This window comes from Neovison vison, chromosome 5 (assembly GCF_020171115.1).
Source record: "Neovison vison isolate M4711 chromosome 5, ASM_NN_V1, whole genome shotgun sequence".
Taxonomy (NCBI): domain Eukaryota; kingdom Metazoa; phylum Chordata; class Mammalia; order Carnivora; family Mustelidae; genus Neogale; species Neogale vison.
In genome coordinates, this window is record NC_058095.1 from 25,339,717 (window position 1) to 25,355,508 (window position 15,792).

The following is a 15,792-nucleotide window of genomic DNA, read 5'->3' on the forward strand; positions in this document are numbered from 1 at the left end:
TGGGGATTCGATGAGTTGGTGCACGTAAAGTATTTGGCGCAGTGCCTGGCATGTAGCAGCGATCCACTAAGTGTTAGCTGTAGCTGTTAAGGGGGAGGAAAGCACACAGCGGGTTTTGTTGTTGTGCCTAAAGCCCTGTGCCAGAAAGCTCTCCCAGAAAGTGGCTCGGTGGCATGAGCACTGGGCTAGGAAGTCCTTGCATCTGGCTTCGGAGCTCCTTGAATTTAATCAAATTTGTTTCATCTTCCCTGTTATCATTAGCTGAATGTAATAGTAACCACTTCGTAGGGTGCTGAGGATGGCCAGATCCCTAAAAAGGGCCATGAAAAATGTAACATAGGATTTTTTTGTACCTTAGCTAAAGAAGAGTTGCCTTATGAAGAATGGACTACAGTGGTGACCACCTTCACCTAGTCTTCCAGCCTTTAAAACACTGGATTCTCAAACGTCAGTGTTCATAGGTACCTGGGACACTTGCTTAGAGCGTACATTCCAAGCCCCTAGCCCTAGAAGCATTCACTTATTTAGTCCAAAGTGGAATCTAGCATTCTGCATTTTCAACAAGCTCACTATGTGATTCTGGTGCAGGTGGGGTTTTTTGTTTTATATTTTTTAGTGTTGGGGCGCCTGGGTGGCTCAGTCAGTTGAGTGTCTGCCTTGGGCTCAGGTCATAGTCTCTCAGTGTCCTGGGATCGAACCCTACATCGGGCTTCCTGTTCAGTGGGGAGCCTGCTTCTCCTTCTCCCTCTGACCCCCATTCATGCTTGCTCGCTCTCTCTAGTGCTCTCTCGCTCTCTCTCAAATAAATTTGTTTTAAATGCTTTTTAGTGTTTAGAGGTTTAGAAAAGGGAATGGATTATTTCTTGAAATTTCTTCTGTGTCCCAGACATTTACCTTACCTACACCTTATCTCAAATTGTGGGTGGACTTTTTAGTTAGCTTTAGTTAGCCAAGTTTGTCTTATCTCCAGCTGTGAAACACGGGCCACACGTAGGATCCAGGTCTCTAGATGCAGAACCTGAAAATATGACTTAATGTGGCCTTTCTACCTCAGCCCTAATCTCAGAAAATTTCTGTGTGCCATATTTTTAATATGCCATGGGGAGTCTGGAGATATGGCAATTTCTTCTCAGAGCATGACATTAGTGCTTTGAAGGACATAAGTCTTACCTCTTGCTGAGGTGTGTTATGCCTTGCCCTGGGGCAGCAGCCTCCAGTTAAGACAAGGCAAAACATGCCTAGAGCTTCGCTTGTTGTGGTATTTTATTTCAAACCCAAAACTCTGTAGGCCGCCTGTCGAAAGAGACCACCTGTCCCTCACTGAGCCCAAACCTCCACGGGAAGCACCACCCAAAGCAGAAACACATCTCTGAGTGTGTGTTGCACAACACAAGGAGCCCGATTCACATATTGTACAGTGTGGCTGGCTCCCCTCCACAGTCGTGTCTTCCGTGTCGTCCATGGAGCCAGTGCGTGTCAGATAGTGCTTTAAAGGTACGCTTACTTACGTGTGTGTGTGTTTATACAAATTACAGTACCAACCCTCAAGAATCTTACTTAGGAGAGAAAACAGGACAGATGAATGGGAGAAAGATACTGAGAAGCATAAGCAAATCAACAGATAAAGATTTATGGATGTCATGAATTTGAGAGGGAATGCATTCTCAGGTGACAAATTTAGGATCCAAATAGAACTTGATAAGCTACAATGAAAGAAGTAAATAACAAAATGAAATCAAATAGGAATAAGTCTGAAATCCCACCTTATCCAAAAAGTCAGCTGCACACAGCAAGTAGCATGCAGCACAATAATAAATAAACAGGTTTTTTCTATAGTGTGGGGAGGCCTTGGTGAAGGACTGTTTAAAAGGGAATAGTGGGGGCACCTGGGTTGGCTCAGTTGGTTAAGCATCTGTCCCCGGCTCAGGTCATGGTCCCAGGGTCCTGGTATCAAGCCCCAAGTCAGGCTCCCTGCTCAGGAAGGGAGCCTGCTTCACCTTCTCTCTCTGTGTTCTCTCTCACTCTCAAGTAAATAAACAAAATCTTTTTTTTTTTTTTTTTTTTTCTTTTTAAGGAAGAATAGTGGAGGGGCAGCTGGGTGGCGCATCTGACTCTTGGTTTTGGCTCAGATCATGACACCTGCATCAGACTCTGGGAGCAGAGCACAGGGATTTGCTTAAGATCTCTCTCTCCCTCTGCCCCTCACCCCTCAAATAAATGAATAAATCTCTTGGGGGGAGGTGGTAAGGGCTCCTGGTTGGCTCAGTCAGCTAAGTGTCTGCTTTAGGCTAAGGTCACGATCCCAGGGTCCTGGGATTGAGCCCCAAGTTAGGCTCTCTGCTCAGTGAGGAGACTGCTTCTCCCTCTACATCTACCTGCTTCTCCCCTGCTTGTGATCTATCAAATAAATAAAATCTTTTTTAAAAATTAATAAAATTTAAAAAGGGAATAGTGGAGGACTTGCACTTAGTGCAGGGAGATACTAGCCATTTATGTGGAACCAATTTGGGGATTTGTTGATTAAAAAGCTCAGTGTGAGGCCACCAGGATGGCTCAGTTGGTTCCGTGTCCTACTCTTGATTTCAGCTCAGGTCTTTTTTTTTTTTTTTTTTTTTAATATTTTATTTATTTATTTATTTGAGAGAGCGAGAGAGGGCATGAAGGGGAAAGGTCAGAGTGAGAAGCAGACTCCCCACTGAGCAGGGAGCCCAATATGGGACTTGATCCTGGAACTCCAGGACCATGACCCAAGCCAAAGGCAGTCGCTTAACCAATTGATCCACCCAGGCGCCCCTTAGCTCAGGTCTTAATCTCAGGGTCATAAGATCAAGCCCCACATCAGGTTCCATGCTCAGTGTGGAGTCTGGTTGAGATTCTTCATCTCCCTCTGCCCCTCTCCTGCTTGTGCACTCTCTCTCTCTCTTTAATATAAATAAATAAATCTTTGGGGTGGAGGGGGGAAGCTCACAATGTGTCTTTATTACAAGGTGGTGGACAATAAAACCAGCACAGTTCTAGCCTCAATTCAGAGAACTGAGGTATCCAGAATGGGATAAGAAAGAGATGTCCCATCAGTTCTTGGCTGTCAGATCACATGTGGGCACTCATCTAAGAGACGTTATTCAGTCTTAGTGAAAGTCTCAGTGGAAGAATAAGCAGGATGTTGAGGAGACATTTTAAGTGAAGGACAGTTGAAGGAACTGGGACTGTTTAGCCTAGAGAAGGTATAACACAGCTTCAAATAATTTGAGGCCGGGGCGCCTGGCTGTCTCAGTGGGTTAAAGCCTCTGCCTTCTGTTCAGGTCATGATCCCAGGGTTCTGGGATCGAGCCCCGCATGGGGCATGGGGCTCTCTGCTCAGCAGGGAGCCTGCTTCCTCCTCCCTCTCTGTCTGTTCCTCTGCCTACTTGTGATCTCTGTCTGTCAAATAAATAAATAAAATCTTTAAAAAAAAAAAAATAATAATAATAATAATAATTTGAGGCCAATCAGATAGAAGCAGAATTGGAGCTTTTTTACATGGTCGCAGAGAACAGAATTAGAAGCACTGGAGGCAGATTTGGGCTTAAAAGTGGTAGTCATTTCTACCAATCAGAAAAGTCCAAAACGGAACGGGTTCCCTAGTGGGAAACGAATCCCTGTAAAGTCAAGACAGTAACAGACTTCTCCGACAGCATAACCAAGAGTGGAAGGCAGCAGGGAAAACAAAGAAACCTGTTAAGTAGGTGATAGTAAAATTACTTACACATTTCTTTTTTTTTTTTTTTTTTTACTTACACATTTCTTAAACAATAAGTAATGATGGTTTTAAAATCTTCCTGAGGGACTTACATCCTCCCCATCGGAAATACTCAAAAAAGTGTTGGGTCCCAGGAGATGATACCCAGACGGTTCTAGTGTGGTTCTTACTCTTTGTGGCATGGAAGTAATACACATGCCGAGGGCTGCTGCTGAGATCAGAGAAGGTGAATGGAGTGTAAGCCTAGCCTGCAGGTGCCGAAGGGACACCCATGGACTTGGGACAGTTCATGTACGTTACTCTGGAATCCCTCTCTGGGCTCAAAGTTCTGTGAAGTCAAGAACTGCCATGCATCCGCCTTGCTCTGTCTTATCTGCCCAGGATGTCTAGCATAGTCCCTGTCGCGTGGTAGAGCCCCAAGAAGAATATGTGGGCAGTGGGCTGGCGCATTAGATTTCTGTTTCTTTTCTTTCTTTCTTTCTTTCTTTCTTTCTTTCTTTATTTATTTATTTATTTTTTAAGATTTTATTTACTTTGAGAGAGTATGAGTAGGGGAGAGAGGCAGATGGAGAGGGAGAAGCAGGCTCCCAACTGAGCAGGGAGCCCAATGTGGGGCTCCATCTCAGGACCCTGGGATCATGACCTGAGCCAAAGGCAGAGGCTTAACTGACTGAGCCACCCAGGTGCCCCTAGATAAGACTTCTTAAGAAGAAAGACTTTTTCACCAAACTTAAAGGAAGGTGAGGGAATGAATTGATTGCATAAAGGCAAAGTCACTGTAGGTTGGGGGAATAACCTGTAAAGTCTCCAAGGTGCAAAAGGGAGCAAATGGCAGGTGGGGGAATCTCAAACAGGGTTTCGTGGGGCCTGGAGTTGAGGATTATGGAATAATAGCAAGAAGCGAGAGTGGTAACATACAGTGGGGTGGGGTAGGTGGGTGGTAGAGGGCTTGGACAGGTCATGGAAAGCATTAAGAGAGGTTGGTACGGTTTTTCTGAAAATAAATAAATTGGGAAAAAAAAAAAAAGCCAAAAAAAAAAAAAAGAGAGAGGTTGGGATTTCATCTTCTAGCAAGGCTGAGTCCAAGGGAATTACTTCTCCTTCCTGACTTCCTGAGGACCTGTCTGCCTAAGTGGGTAAAGGAGCAGTGTGCTGGGTCTCTACAGGGAGGGAGCTCTTCTCCGTGGTCTGCCTCTTCCTCCTCCTTGAGGGAAGAGGAATGAGGATTTGCGCCCCCCGCCACCATGTGCTGTAGGTAACAAGGCCAGAGTGATGTATTTCTGTCTTGATACAGAGCATCTTCCATATACCTGATGTGAATATGACCCACTGCCCACTGGAGCCAGCCAGGACCCTGTTTTCTGCTGAATCCTCAGGGTCTGGAATAGTGCCTAATGCACACAGTAGGCACTTAGTAAATATTTGTTGAGTTGACTGTCAACTAAATGTGTTGAATGCTGCAGGTGTCACAGAGAAGGTACTCTCCCTGACACGCATAAAATCAAACTGGGAACAAATTTGGTGAAGGAGCTTGACCACACACCTAAAGGGTGGCCCCCTGATCCTGGCTGTTTAGAAGGCAAGTAAGAATGTAGCTCAGAGTGACTGGAGCCCAAGATGTAGTGCTCCTGGCCCAGAACTAACTGGCAGTGTTGAAGCAGACTGCATGTAGATGTTTGCAGGCTGAGACAGACAAGAGGACTTTCATCCCCAGGGGCTGAGCTTGTAGCCTCCCCTGCTGGTTCAGTAAGTGAGGGCCCCGGCGCCTGTGTTCCAGGTTTCAGACCAGCTGAAGCCAGCCAGACCTGAAAGGCTTGTGTTGGCAGTGCCAGTGTCCGCCCCTGACTCTTGCCAATGTGGGTGGCTGCTCTCAGAGCACTCTGCACGGGAAGCGAATTGGACTGCAGCCCAAGCTACTGCTGCCTATAGTTTGCTCTCTCCAGCGGGATCATGTCAAGAATATACCTTGCTTATTCAGCCAGAGCTCAGAACTCTAGAAGCGAATAGTTTCTTTCCATGAGGGCACTGTACCAGAAAAGCAAGCTGTACTTTATGCAGGAGAATCCAGACTCCTAGCTGGCTTTGTTCAGAATTCCAAGCTCAGGAAATTCAGGTGAGTAGAAAATGCCACTTTGGGGATTTTCTCATCATTTCCTTTGTAGAGAGGAACCTGGAGCAAGGATCTAGCTGGGTTTCATTTAAAGAGGATATCATTAACAAAGGCAGAGCCACCACACAACCCCAAAATGAAGGGACCAGGTGGGCAAGCCAATCATGATATTCAGTACAGGATTTTACTTCTGTTGTGTGAATTAGTGGCAGGCTTGTCTTAAGTCTGGGTCCTTGGGGCCTCTAGAGTCCCATAGAATTCGTGTCTCTGGTTAGGTCTAGGAATCTTTTTGGAATAGGAGGAGACACAATTAGAGAGAGGCTGGGCCTTGCCTCCACCAAGTGATCTACCCTGAAGCCTGGATCCAGTACCTTAATTTTGAGTAAGATATTTTCAGCAGCTTCAGCAGGCAGGTGACCATTCCAGGGGCGTGAGTGCCCGCCCCATGCTTCCTTCTGTACCTCTAAGTCTGGCTTCCACATATCTCTGGGCAGAGTGAGGCAGCCAAAAAGAAAAAGAAAATTATAGCCTTTCATTTATCATTGGCTCAGGCACCTTGCTAAATACTTGATATGCATTATTAGTTTCAAACCTTAGAACAACTTGAGCAAACAGAGGCTCAAAGATGCTAAGTAACTTGTCTAAGGATACACAGCCAGGAAGTTGTAGTTAAGACTTGAGTTTGGGGAGTGCCTAGGTGGCTCAATTGATTAAGCATCTGCCTTTAACTCAGGTCATGATCTTAGAGTACTGGGATCAAGCCCTGCATTGGGTTCCCTGCTTAGTGGGGAGCCTGCTTCTCTCTCTATCTAGCTGCCTCAAATAAATAAATAAAATCTTAAAAAAAAAAAAAAGACTTGAACTCGGGGCACCTGGGTGGTGCAGTTGGTTAAGGATCCTACTCTTGGTTTCTGCTCAGGTCGTGGTCTCAGGGTTGTGAGATAGAGCCCTGTGGTGGGGGGTGTTTGGTGTTCAGTGTGCTCAGTGTGGAATCTGCTTGAGATTCTCTCCCTTCCCCTCCCACTTCCCCTTCCCCTGCACATGCACACAGGCTCTCTCAAATGAATAAGCAAATCTTTAAAAATAAATAAATATTTTTTAAAAGTCTATACTTTTTGTTAAAAAAATTTTTTAAAAAGGCTTGAATTCAAGGAACACTTGGGTGGCTCTGTTGGTTAAGCATCTGATTCTCGATCTCTGCACAGGTCATGATCTCAGGGTTGTGAGATCAAGCCCCACATTGTGGCTCTGTACTTAGGGGAATCTGCTTGAGGATTCTCTCTCTTCCTCTCTCTCTCTGCCCCTCCCCCTGCTTGCATGCTTTCTTTTTCTCTCTCTCTCAAATTGAATAAATAAAATATTTTTAAGAAATTAAAAAAAAAAGACAAGTCTACGAAGCCCAGATTTTTTTTTTTAAGATTTATTTATGTGAGAGAAAGTGCACACATGTGCATGGTAGGGAGGGGCAGAGGGGGAGAGAGAATGTCAAGCAATGTCCCCAATGAGCAGGGCTCTAAGCAGGGAGCCCAGCGTGGGGCTCAGACCCACAACCCAGAGATCACAGCCCGACCTGAGACCCAAGAGTCGGACACACAACCAGCTGAGCCACCTACGCGCCCCTGAAGCCCAGACTCTCTATCAGCCCCCTTTATTTCTTCAGCTTGCCTCTTTCCAGAATGGGCCCATTGTTCCTACTGTTGTACTTAACTTTTTTTTTTTTTTAAGATTTTATTTATTTATTTGACAGAGAGAAATCACAAGCAGGCAGAGAGGCAGGCAGGGGTGGGGGGAAGCAGGCTCCCTGCTGAGCAGAGAGCCCGATGCGGGACTCGATCCCACGACTCTGGGATCATGACCTGAGCCGAAGGCAGCGGCTTAACCCACTGAACCACCCAGGCGCCCTGTACTTAACTTTTTACTGCCAGCTCCACAATGCTGTTCTTCAACTCTCCAGGATAAACATAATCTCCCTTTCAGTAGTCAAGTACCTGTACCTTTTGGACTATACAGTAAAACTATGAGGGTAGCCTCTTCCCTCCCCGCCAAATCTTCCCACCTGCCCATTTTCCAGTTTCTACCCAACCCTCTCTGTGAGACGTACGGGCCGCACAGGGGTGCAGGTGCCTGCACGCACACACAGTGGATGTGGGTGAGGCGAGCAGGCTGCCATCCCTCTCTGAACAGGCATCTGTGCATTGCCACCTGATGGAAAATGGCCCCCGTTGCCTCCAGTAGGGAAAAAAACATAGCCTTTGGGACCAGCCATGTGGGCTGGAGTGGTTGCTGTGGGTTGATCGATGACACTAGCATCTCATCTTGTGATTCACTGACCTCTCAACTAGCACAGACTCAGGGCTCAGGAGTGCTGGGTCTAGACATTGGGATCCAAAGTGACCGAGGGAGGGGCCTTCATTTAGCTGCCTTGTAGAGATATGGGGCCCTGCTGCACTAAGGATAGGTAAGGAGTGAAACGCTGATTGATTCCTTTGGATGGCACGCCCACGGGTTACCAGGTTATGCTTTCAGTGCCTGCATAGGTCTCCTTTCTTTCTCCTCTGACCTGGGACCCTTTCTCACAGTTCAATACCAATTTCTTCTGACTCAGGTAGGCTACCAATGTCTGTCTCTCCATTGTAAGCTACTTCCTGTGTCTTCAGAGTACTTACTTGTACATCCTTATGGCCAGCTTCCCTTCTGCATCTGGATTCTGCTCCTTGCCTGGAAGTCCCTCCCTCTAGGAATGTGAGTAAACCACTTCCTCTGTCCTCCCAGCTCCAGAGGATTCCCTGTGTCTGAACTTTCATTGGCAGACCTCTTAGGCTGACCCACCCTTGGCCACTACAGAATTATCCTTCCCACCCTGCAGGCTCCTGTGAGGGTGAGTCGTGAATAACCGGAGGTTCCCAGTTTTTGAAAACACTTTTTAGTCTGACTTAAGCTCCTTGTAACCAATCCTGTAGGCTTGGCTTATTAAAGATGATAATTAACCCATTGCTAATTGACCTCAGAAGCCAGCCAAGCAGCCTCTATTCACCAGCCTCAGTGGTGGATTTGTAGGCTATTTTAAGCTTTCTTAATAATCTCAGCAAGACTTCACTTTCCTGTCTGCATCTTATTTGCTCTAAGGACATTCTGTAAAATTAACAAGCTATAAAGTTTGATTGAAGGTTTCAACAAATGTGAGAATAATTGGCTCCATTTAGAGAAACAAGAAAAACAACCTGTAAACTTAAGTTTGTAGAGGAAAAAACCCATGTGATTTTTCTCTTTAACCAGAGGAGCAGTAGAAGCAGGACTTTTTTAAGACCAGAAAAAATAGAACTGGCTGATAGTATAGGTTTAAATTCTGATTCCCCCAAACCAGAAGTTCAGAAAAAGAAGTTTTACAAAATCTAACCAGCCACCGTTGTGCTCTTGTGCCTTCCAGGAGGCCTGTTTGGAGATAACAGGAACCCAGTAAAGATGGCATGAGCCCTCTTTCCCTAGGGCTTGCATCCAGAGACCTGGTTCAGCTCTGTGATGCCTCCTCCTATTCCTTTGCTACGTGAGCTCAGAGAAAGGAAGAATGTTCTCCCTTCCCCCGTGGCAGCTATAAGGTGCTAAGTCTTACAACTCAGAGTACATCAGTCTGTGGTATCTGATGCTCAGTTCCTTTTTTTTTTTTTTTTAAGATTTTATTTCTTTATTTGACAGAGATCACAAGTAGGCAGAGAGGCAGGCAGGGAGAGAGGAGGAAGCAGGCTCCCTGCTGATCAGAGAGCCCGATGCAGGCCTTGATCCCAGGACCCTGGGATCATGACCTGAGCTGAAAGCAGAGGCTTTAACCGACTGAGCCACCCAGGCGCCCTGGTGCTCAGTTCCTTTACTCTCTGTCTCTTCCCTCCTCCCCCATCTTCCATAAGACAGCTTAGATCGCTTTTTCTGTTCCTTCCAGGGCATATCTGACCAGGCTGGGCTTGTCCCCTCCCAAGTAGCTATAAAGAGTTTCCAGAGAACTCCATTCCTTGCCACCCCCACCCCAAGGTGCCCCAGACAGGTAGCTCAGTCTGCCTTCTGTCTTCTCTTTTAACCTAGAGGTTTCTTTCTGCTTTCCACAAGACCTAACCTTCCGTGTAGTTCCAACCTCCACATACCCCATGCCTGCTCACATTGTATCTCTAAGGAACTGAGCCTCAGACAGGCCAGGCTCTTGTATCGCCTTGCCACATCTCGCTTTCAGTTTTCCTTTCTGCCTGGTTCTTTGCGTGTGGATCTGATCCAGTGATAACTGGAGCCCTGAAGCTAGAGGTTTCAGTTCCCACTGGTGGGGCTCACTGCCTCAGATGGGCTTCAGGGGAAGGGAAAGGGGCTTTCTCTGGGTGCCTTTCTTTTAGCTCTTCCCTGACCTAAAGCCTCAGTTTTCTTCTCAGTGCTGACTAGAGTGATTTGTGTGAGACGTTTTGTCCATCAACTTGGGAGTTCTGGTAACCTCCTACACAGTGATTCTCCCTCCAGAAAGTCCAGGACTACTACTGAGAAGGTGCTGGATCCCAGGTTCCCAGGGTTTTCCTGGGCCATCAGCCCTTATGCTTCCATCTAGTTCTAGGCCAACCCAGCCTTTTACCAGCATGGGAAGGAGTCCTCTTCTGCCCAGCTCTTTCTCCTCTAGAGATTCTAGAGTTTGTCCAGAGCTGCAGTGTACAGATGACTTACATTCTGTGTTTTTCGTTGATACTGAATGGAAAAGTGTGCTCATGAACAGAGCTATCGTGGAGATTATGTCATAGACTTCAGCTGGTCTCCTTCCTCTCCAAGCTGGGAGCCCAGCTTTAACCCCTGTCCTACCAGGAAGTCCTCCTTGGCCAGCCAAAGATCATCATGGAGTTGGCCCTTTGTGGGTGGTTCAAAGGGCTTCTTCTGTCATGATGTCTCTTATTAACCATATTTACACTTTCTTCCCCACTCAAATGCTGGAGGATTTGTCTGGGAGAATATTGCCATAAGCCTCTTGTAGACTATAGGACCAAGGGAATTGTAGTGCTCACAATTATAGTGCTGGGCTCATTCCTCCTGTCTTAAAGCAGAATGCTTTAACAGATAGGCCGTCAGGCTGCAGATAGAGGTTTCTGTAAGACCCTGGACAAGCCCTGGACAAGTTCAGTTCCCCCATTTGCTAAATAAGTAGAAGCACATTCTCATTCACAGTGCCCTTTGGGAACCTAAGGAGACTGCACAACTTTGGCTGTCCTCCGTATTAGTTGGATTGCAGGGGAGAGAGTTCGCAATTCCAAAAGGCTAGGTGGCTTTTCTCTCTCCAAATGCATAGAATTCTCTCCATACCTCTCAGTGCAGCTCAGAGACCCCACTGGATCAAAGCCGTTTGAGAATCCATCAGGAGTGGCCTTGCCCTAGGGAAGAAACTAATGGCATAGCAGACAAAATCCCCAAGGAAACTAGGGTGGCAATCAAAGATGGGGGGCACTCCTTTTTGCTTTTGTGTCCGTGTGAATGACCATCCCCGTTGATCCCCTAAGGATGTTCTGCAGGCAGGCTCAGGATGTCTGCAACCCTGGGTCCTGCTGTGCCCTGGAAATCCCCGTCTCCAGGAGTCCCACGTCCACACATGTACCCTTTCTCCCTTTTGGCCAGGAATCACACTCTCTTCCTGAACCTTTGAGCATGCCACCCAGCGCATGCTAGAACAGCAGGAACTCTCCTCACTGCCTATCAGTGGGCACACACAGCCACGGACATACACTCCTGCTCTGAGCAAATTTCTGCCGCATGTTTGGCAGGCGTGCCTCCATACTTATCACCATCCAGGTGGTGCCAAGGACCATGGCAAGCTTTTTCTCTGTCTTCCTCTCACCCCTCTACCCCCACCTCCTCTCCATTCAGTGGTAATAGCTTCACACTGAAAAGGAAAGTCCTGGACCCATTACATAATTCTCCATAGTGCAAGCAGTAGCTGGGGCATAAGGTCAGAGGTCATAGTGGGGTCAGGTGGCTGACACACACTGTAACGACAAGGTGGTTAAAATTAGACCACAGAGAGGAAACTGGCAGTCTTGTGGAAATGCAGAAGTTTCCTCTGCAAGTGAGAGGCTGGGGATGCAGGGAGGCCGCTGTGCGTGCTGCCTGCCAGGCCATTACTCATTGCAGCTCTGTTCTTTAATGCGTTTTAGCCCCTGCTTCTGTATTTCCAGCCTTCCTCATGACGTGTTCGAACACACGCAACGGAACTTATGGTTACCTGCCCTGGCCCAAGCCCAGGACTGGACACCTCAAACACAAGATGGCTGTCCTTTCCTAAGCCTTCGCTGGGTAGCCAAGCACCTATTAGGTCAGCTTCTCAGGTGGAGGTGGTCAAGGTCCTTAGCCCAAGATTCAGGCCTGTAATGTTCCCCAGGGCCATCGGTGAGGGTGCGCAGGGGCCACTCCCAGGCAGGGGAAGAGCAGGTTTGGCGCAGAGAGGCAGTAGAGGATAGAGTCACAGAGTTGCAGTCACAGTTGACTGTTGTGTGCTGCCATTGGCCCTGGCTGGCCAGCTGGCACAGTAGTGCTTATTTCCACAGTGTCCTAGAAGACGTGGCCTGTGCCTGCCTCATGCTCCCGTGGTGTCCAGATAAGGGACAGATGTACCTGTGAAACAGTGAGCACACAATCAGAGCCAGTCTCCAAGTTAGTACTTGATTGTGTGATCCAGATGTAGAGGTCACATTCACATTCTGGTATGGGGGGCTCTCTACAGGGGCTAGAGTCCGTGCTGCTGAAGGGGTGGTGGTCTTCAGCAGTTTCCAAGTTCCAGATCGAGCAGGGCTCTTCCTCTCCCTTGGAGGAAAGGACCCTGAGGGCAGGGATGAACAGCAGGTCGTGAGAGGGTGCCAGCATTGCAGATGGGTTTGTAAGTAAGGACGCACCTGTGTGATCTAGCTGGAGAAGGACCCCAGACAGAGTGACTGTGGAAACGTCATCTGAGACACTTTTCGACGATTGCTCAAGATACTGAATTTCATTTCGGCTTAATCAGCCCCAGCTTCTCTGACAGCACTGGCTTACATGCTGATGTGGCCACATGGGAGCAGGATGGCACAAACCCCTGGAGGAACAGAGCTTTGGTGAAACACCCCCCTACCTGCTTTGCCTGTCTCCCTTCTCCTGACAACAATTTCCTGCCTGACCCCAGTGTCTTGAGCATGAGAAGCTCTTGGGTGGGGCAGGAACCTGTCAGGGGAAGCCCAAAGTGATCTAGCTGAAATGAAACAGCCAAGAGAGCCCTCATCATTCATTTTGCACCCAGGCTGGAAGTGCTCCTCTCAGGAGCCTAGAGAGGGGAGCTGGGAGGGGAATGGAGAGTGGCAGTGAGGGTACAAGGAAGCTGTGTTCTGTGAAAGCGGCGTTCGGCACTCCACCCTGCCTTCTATCAGTTAAATACTAAGATGAATTTAATTTATTCTTTTTTTATATCAGGACCTCAGCAGAAGAAAGGCAAAAGTCCCAGAGGGCACCTATCATTGGTCATGGGGATTTCTGCTCCCCCAGGGATGACCTAAAGAGAGACAGTGACTTTCTTCCTCTAGAGGATCTTAGCCCTCAAACCCCCGCCCCCACTCCTCCTTCACAAGCGCCTACACACTCAAAGTCCCACTTGTCCGCTCAACAGCCTTGTCCAATAACTTTGACACACTCCCTGTATGCCCCCCTGCTAGTGAACAGTGCCTGTCATCTTCGTCTTCCCGTTCAGAAAATGCTGTTTCTCTTCTCTCCCTCTCGCCCTGTAGGTTATTGCAGCCGACTGCAAAAGGGTCACAGTGCTGAAGTATTTTCTGGAAGCCCTTTGTGGACAAGAAGAGCCTCTGCTGGCATTCAAGGGTGGAAAATATGTGTCAGTGGCACCCGTCCCAGACACCATGGGAAAGGAAATGGGAAGCCAAGAGGGAAAACAACTGGAAGATGAGGTACCGTGCGGGGAGAGCCCGCTGTGGCAGAGGGGAAGGCTCCCCTCCCCACCCCCAACCCTGCTCTGCCCATGGCTGCCTACCCAGTTATTTATAACCACTCAGAGCAGTATGGATGTGGACGTGACCAGCCAGCTTCTCAAGAGTGCACTCTGCTGGTGCCCCTTCCTGCCAGTCCCACCCCAGTGTCTCCATCTCCCTCTGCTACGAGTTCCAGATGCTGCTTTTTAATGTTGCATTGGAGGAGAAGGGAGGGAAAGAAAGAGTTTAATAATGTGCAGCTCGGGAGGCTTAGGAAAGGGAGTTGGGGGGGGGTGTTAGGGTTCAGGCTGAGGATCAAGTTTATAGATGTGTGGAGCTCAGCGCAGCACAGGCCTGAACTCCAGCCTCCAGCACACGTACAGGAAGAGCTGACATTGCTGGCCCCGTGTGGAAAATCACCCCCTCCCCCGGTCTACTCTCCCTCCCTCCCTCCCTCCCTCCTGCACATCCTGATGTGATTAAGGAATTCTCCTCTTGTTTGTTTGCCCTTGGTTGTTCCTGTAGCCCTTGCTTCACTCCAGACTGTGTGTATATGTGTGTGCGCGTGCGCATGAGCCTGTGTACCCACCCGCGCCAGATCCCACCGACAGTTGCCCTCCTGTGCGCGTGTGTGTGTCTTTCTGAGGGGGATTGTCGTCGTGGGTCTGTATGTGTGGGGTTTGTATGTGTCAGCTGAAGTTGGAGTCTGCTTCCAGCTTCCCTGCTGGCCATGGGTTCTGAGCAAATGTGAGTGTATGACAGTGTTGGCCCATGCTTGCATGGGACAGCACTGCCGGCTGCCCTGCTGTACGTCTGAGTGACTCCGTCTGGGCGTGTATGCACGCATAGCCTCACTTTTGCCTGTCAGTTGGCTCTCCTTTGTTACCCCACAATGTTAAAGGCAGAGGAGACTTAGGTGGGAAGGAACGTGGGACTTCAAGAAGGGACGGAAGTGATTCTAGCCAGAGGCCAGGTCAGCTGTAGGCCAACACAGTCATTTGGCCCACAGCAGTCTCAAGCGCCTGGTGGAGCAGGGTGGGGTGCAGGGATGAAATCAGCAACAGGCCGGGGAAGCCAGATGTCAGCTGGAAGCTGTCATCTGTGATCTGAAGCAGTGATAGAGTGGCCACCTTTGGTTGGAAGTCTTCAGAGCAGCAGAGTCTTGGACTGGCTTCATTAGAATAGCTTGAGAGCCCCACCCCACCCCTGATGACACAGGGCTTAGCTTCCAGGACAGAGGTGGTTCCAGGGATGAAGCTGAGCCCATGATTCCAGACTCCAGATGAAACCTGGGCAGGGAATAATGGGAAAGAATGAGCTGTCATTATGGGAGGAGGCAGCAGGCTTGCTAAAGCCATCGGGGTGTCCAGGCTCCAGGCAGGACAGAGTAGTGCCACCCAAGCCTTGGGCATTGTGCAGGGAAGCATGGGTGGGGCGGCACCGTGGCCAGCTCATTCACCCACACCTCCAGGCTGAGGCAGACAGTAGAAAGGAAGCAAGGCCAGCTCTCCAGAATTGCTGGGACACATGTCCTCCGGCCAGCGGAGTCTATACTACTGAATCGCATTAGGCTAGTAAAGCTTATAGATAAGGGCACAATATAAAAGCTAAGGAGGGTCTGTGCCACTCATGAGGAGCAGACCAGCACTTTGGGCCCAAAGTTTGTGCCACTCTCTTTCTTCTGAGGCTTATTGACCAGACAGAGGTTGTGACCCACGCCGTGCTGCCCACTTCTTCCTTTTCCCACGAACCTCCTGGGTTCCTTTATGTTAGTGGCCCCTGGGAAACCCTACTTACCCTGGTCTGTGTAATTTCATAACCCTGCACTTCCTCGTTTGCTGTGAGAGCTGAGTGAACCTCAGACAAGCCTCACTGACCCCCTTTTGACCTCAATCGAGCTTACCCCAAGCCCCGTGATAACCCTGTGTATCCCTGATCAGAGCAGGCAGAGGCAGTGTTCCCCACAGGCTGGTCAGCACCCCACT

General features: G+C 48.6%; 1 protein-coding gene across 2 annotated transcripts in view; it reads left to right on the forward strand.

Annotated features, from left to right (window-relative positions):
• SMG6 (SMG6 nonsense mediated mRNA decay factor) overlaps positions 1-15,792 on the forward strand; it is a 251,682-nt gene that overhangs the window by 215,799 nt on the left and 20,091 nt on the right. For both annotated transcript variants that reach the window (XM_044248158.1, XM_044248157.1), the window contains exon 14: positions 13,610-13,786. In XM_044248158.1, the coding sequence (XP_044104093.1) occupies positions 13,610-13,786 (177 nt within the window). The remainder of the gene's footprint in view (positions 1-13,609; positions 13,787-15,792) is intronic.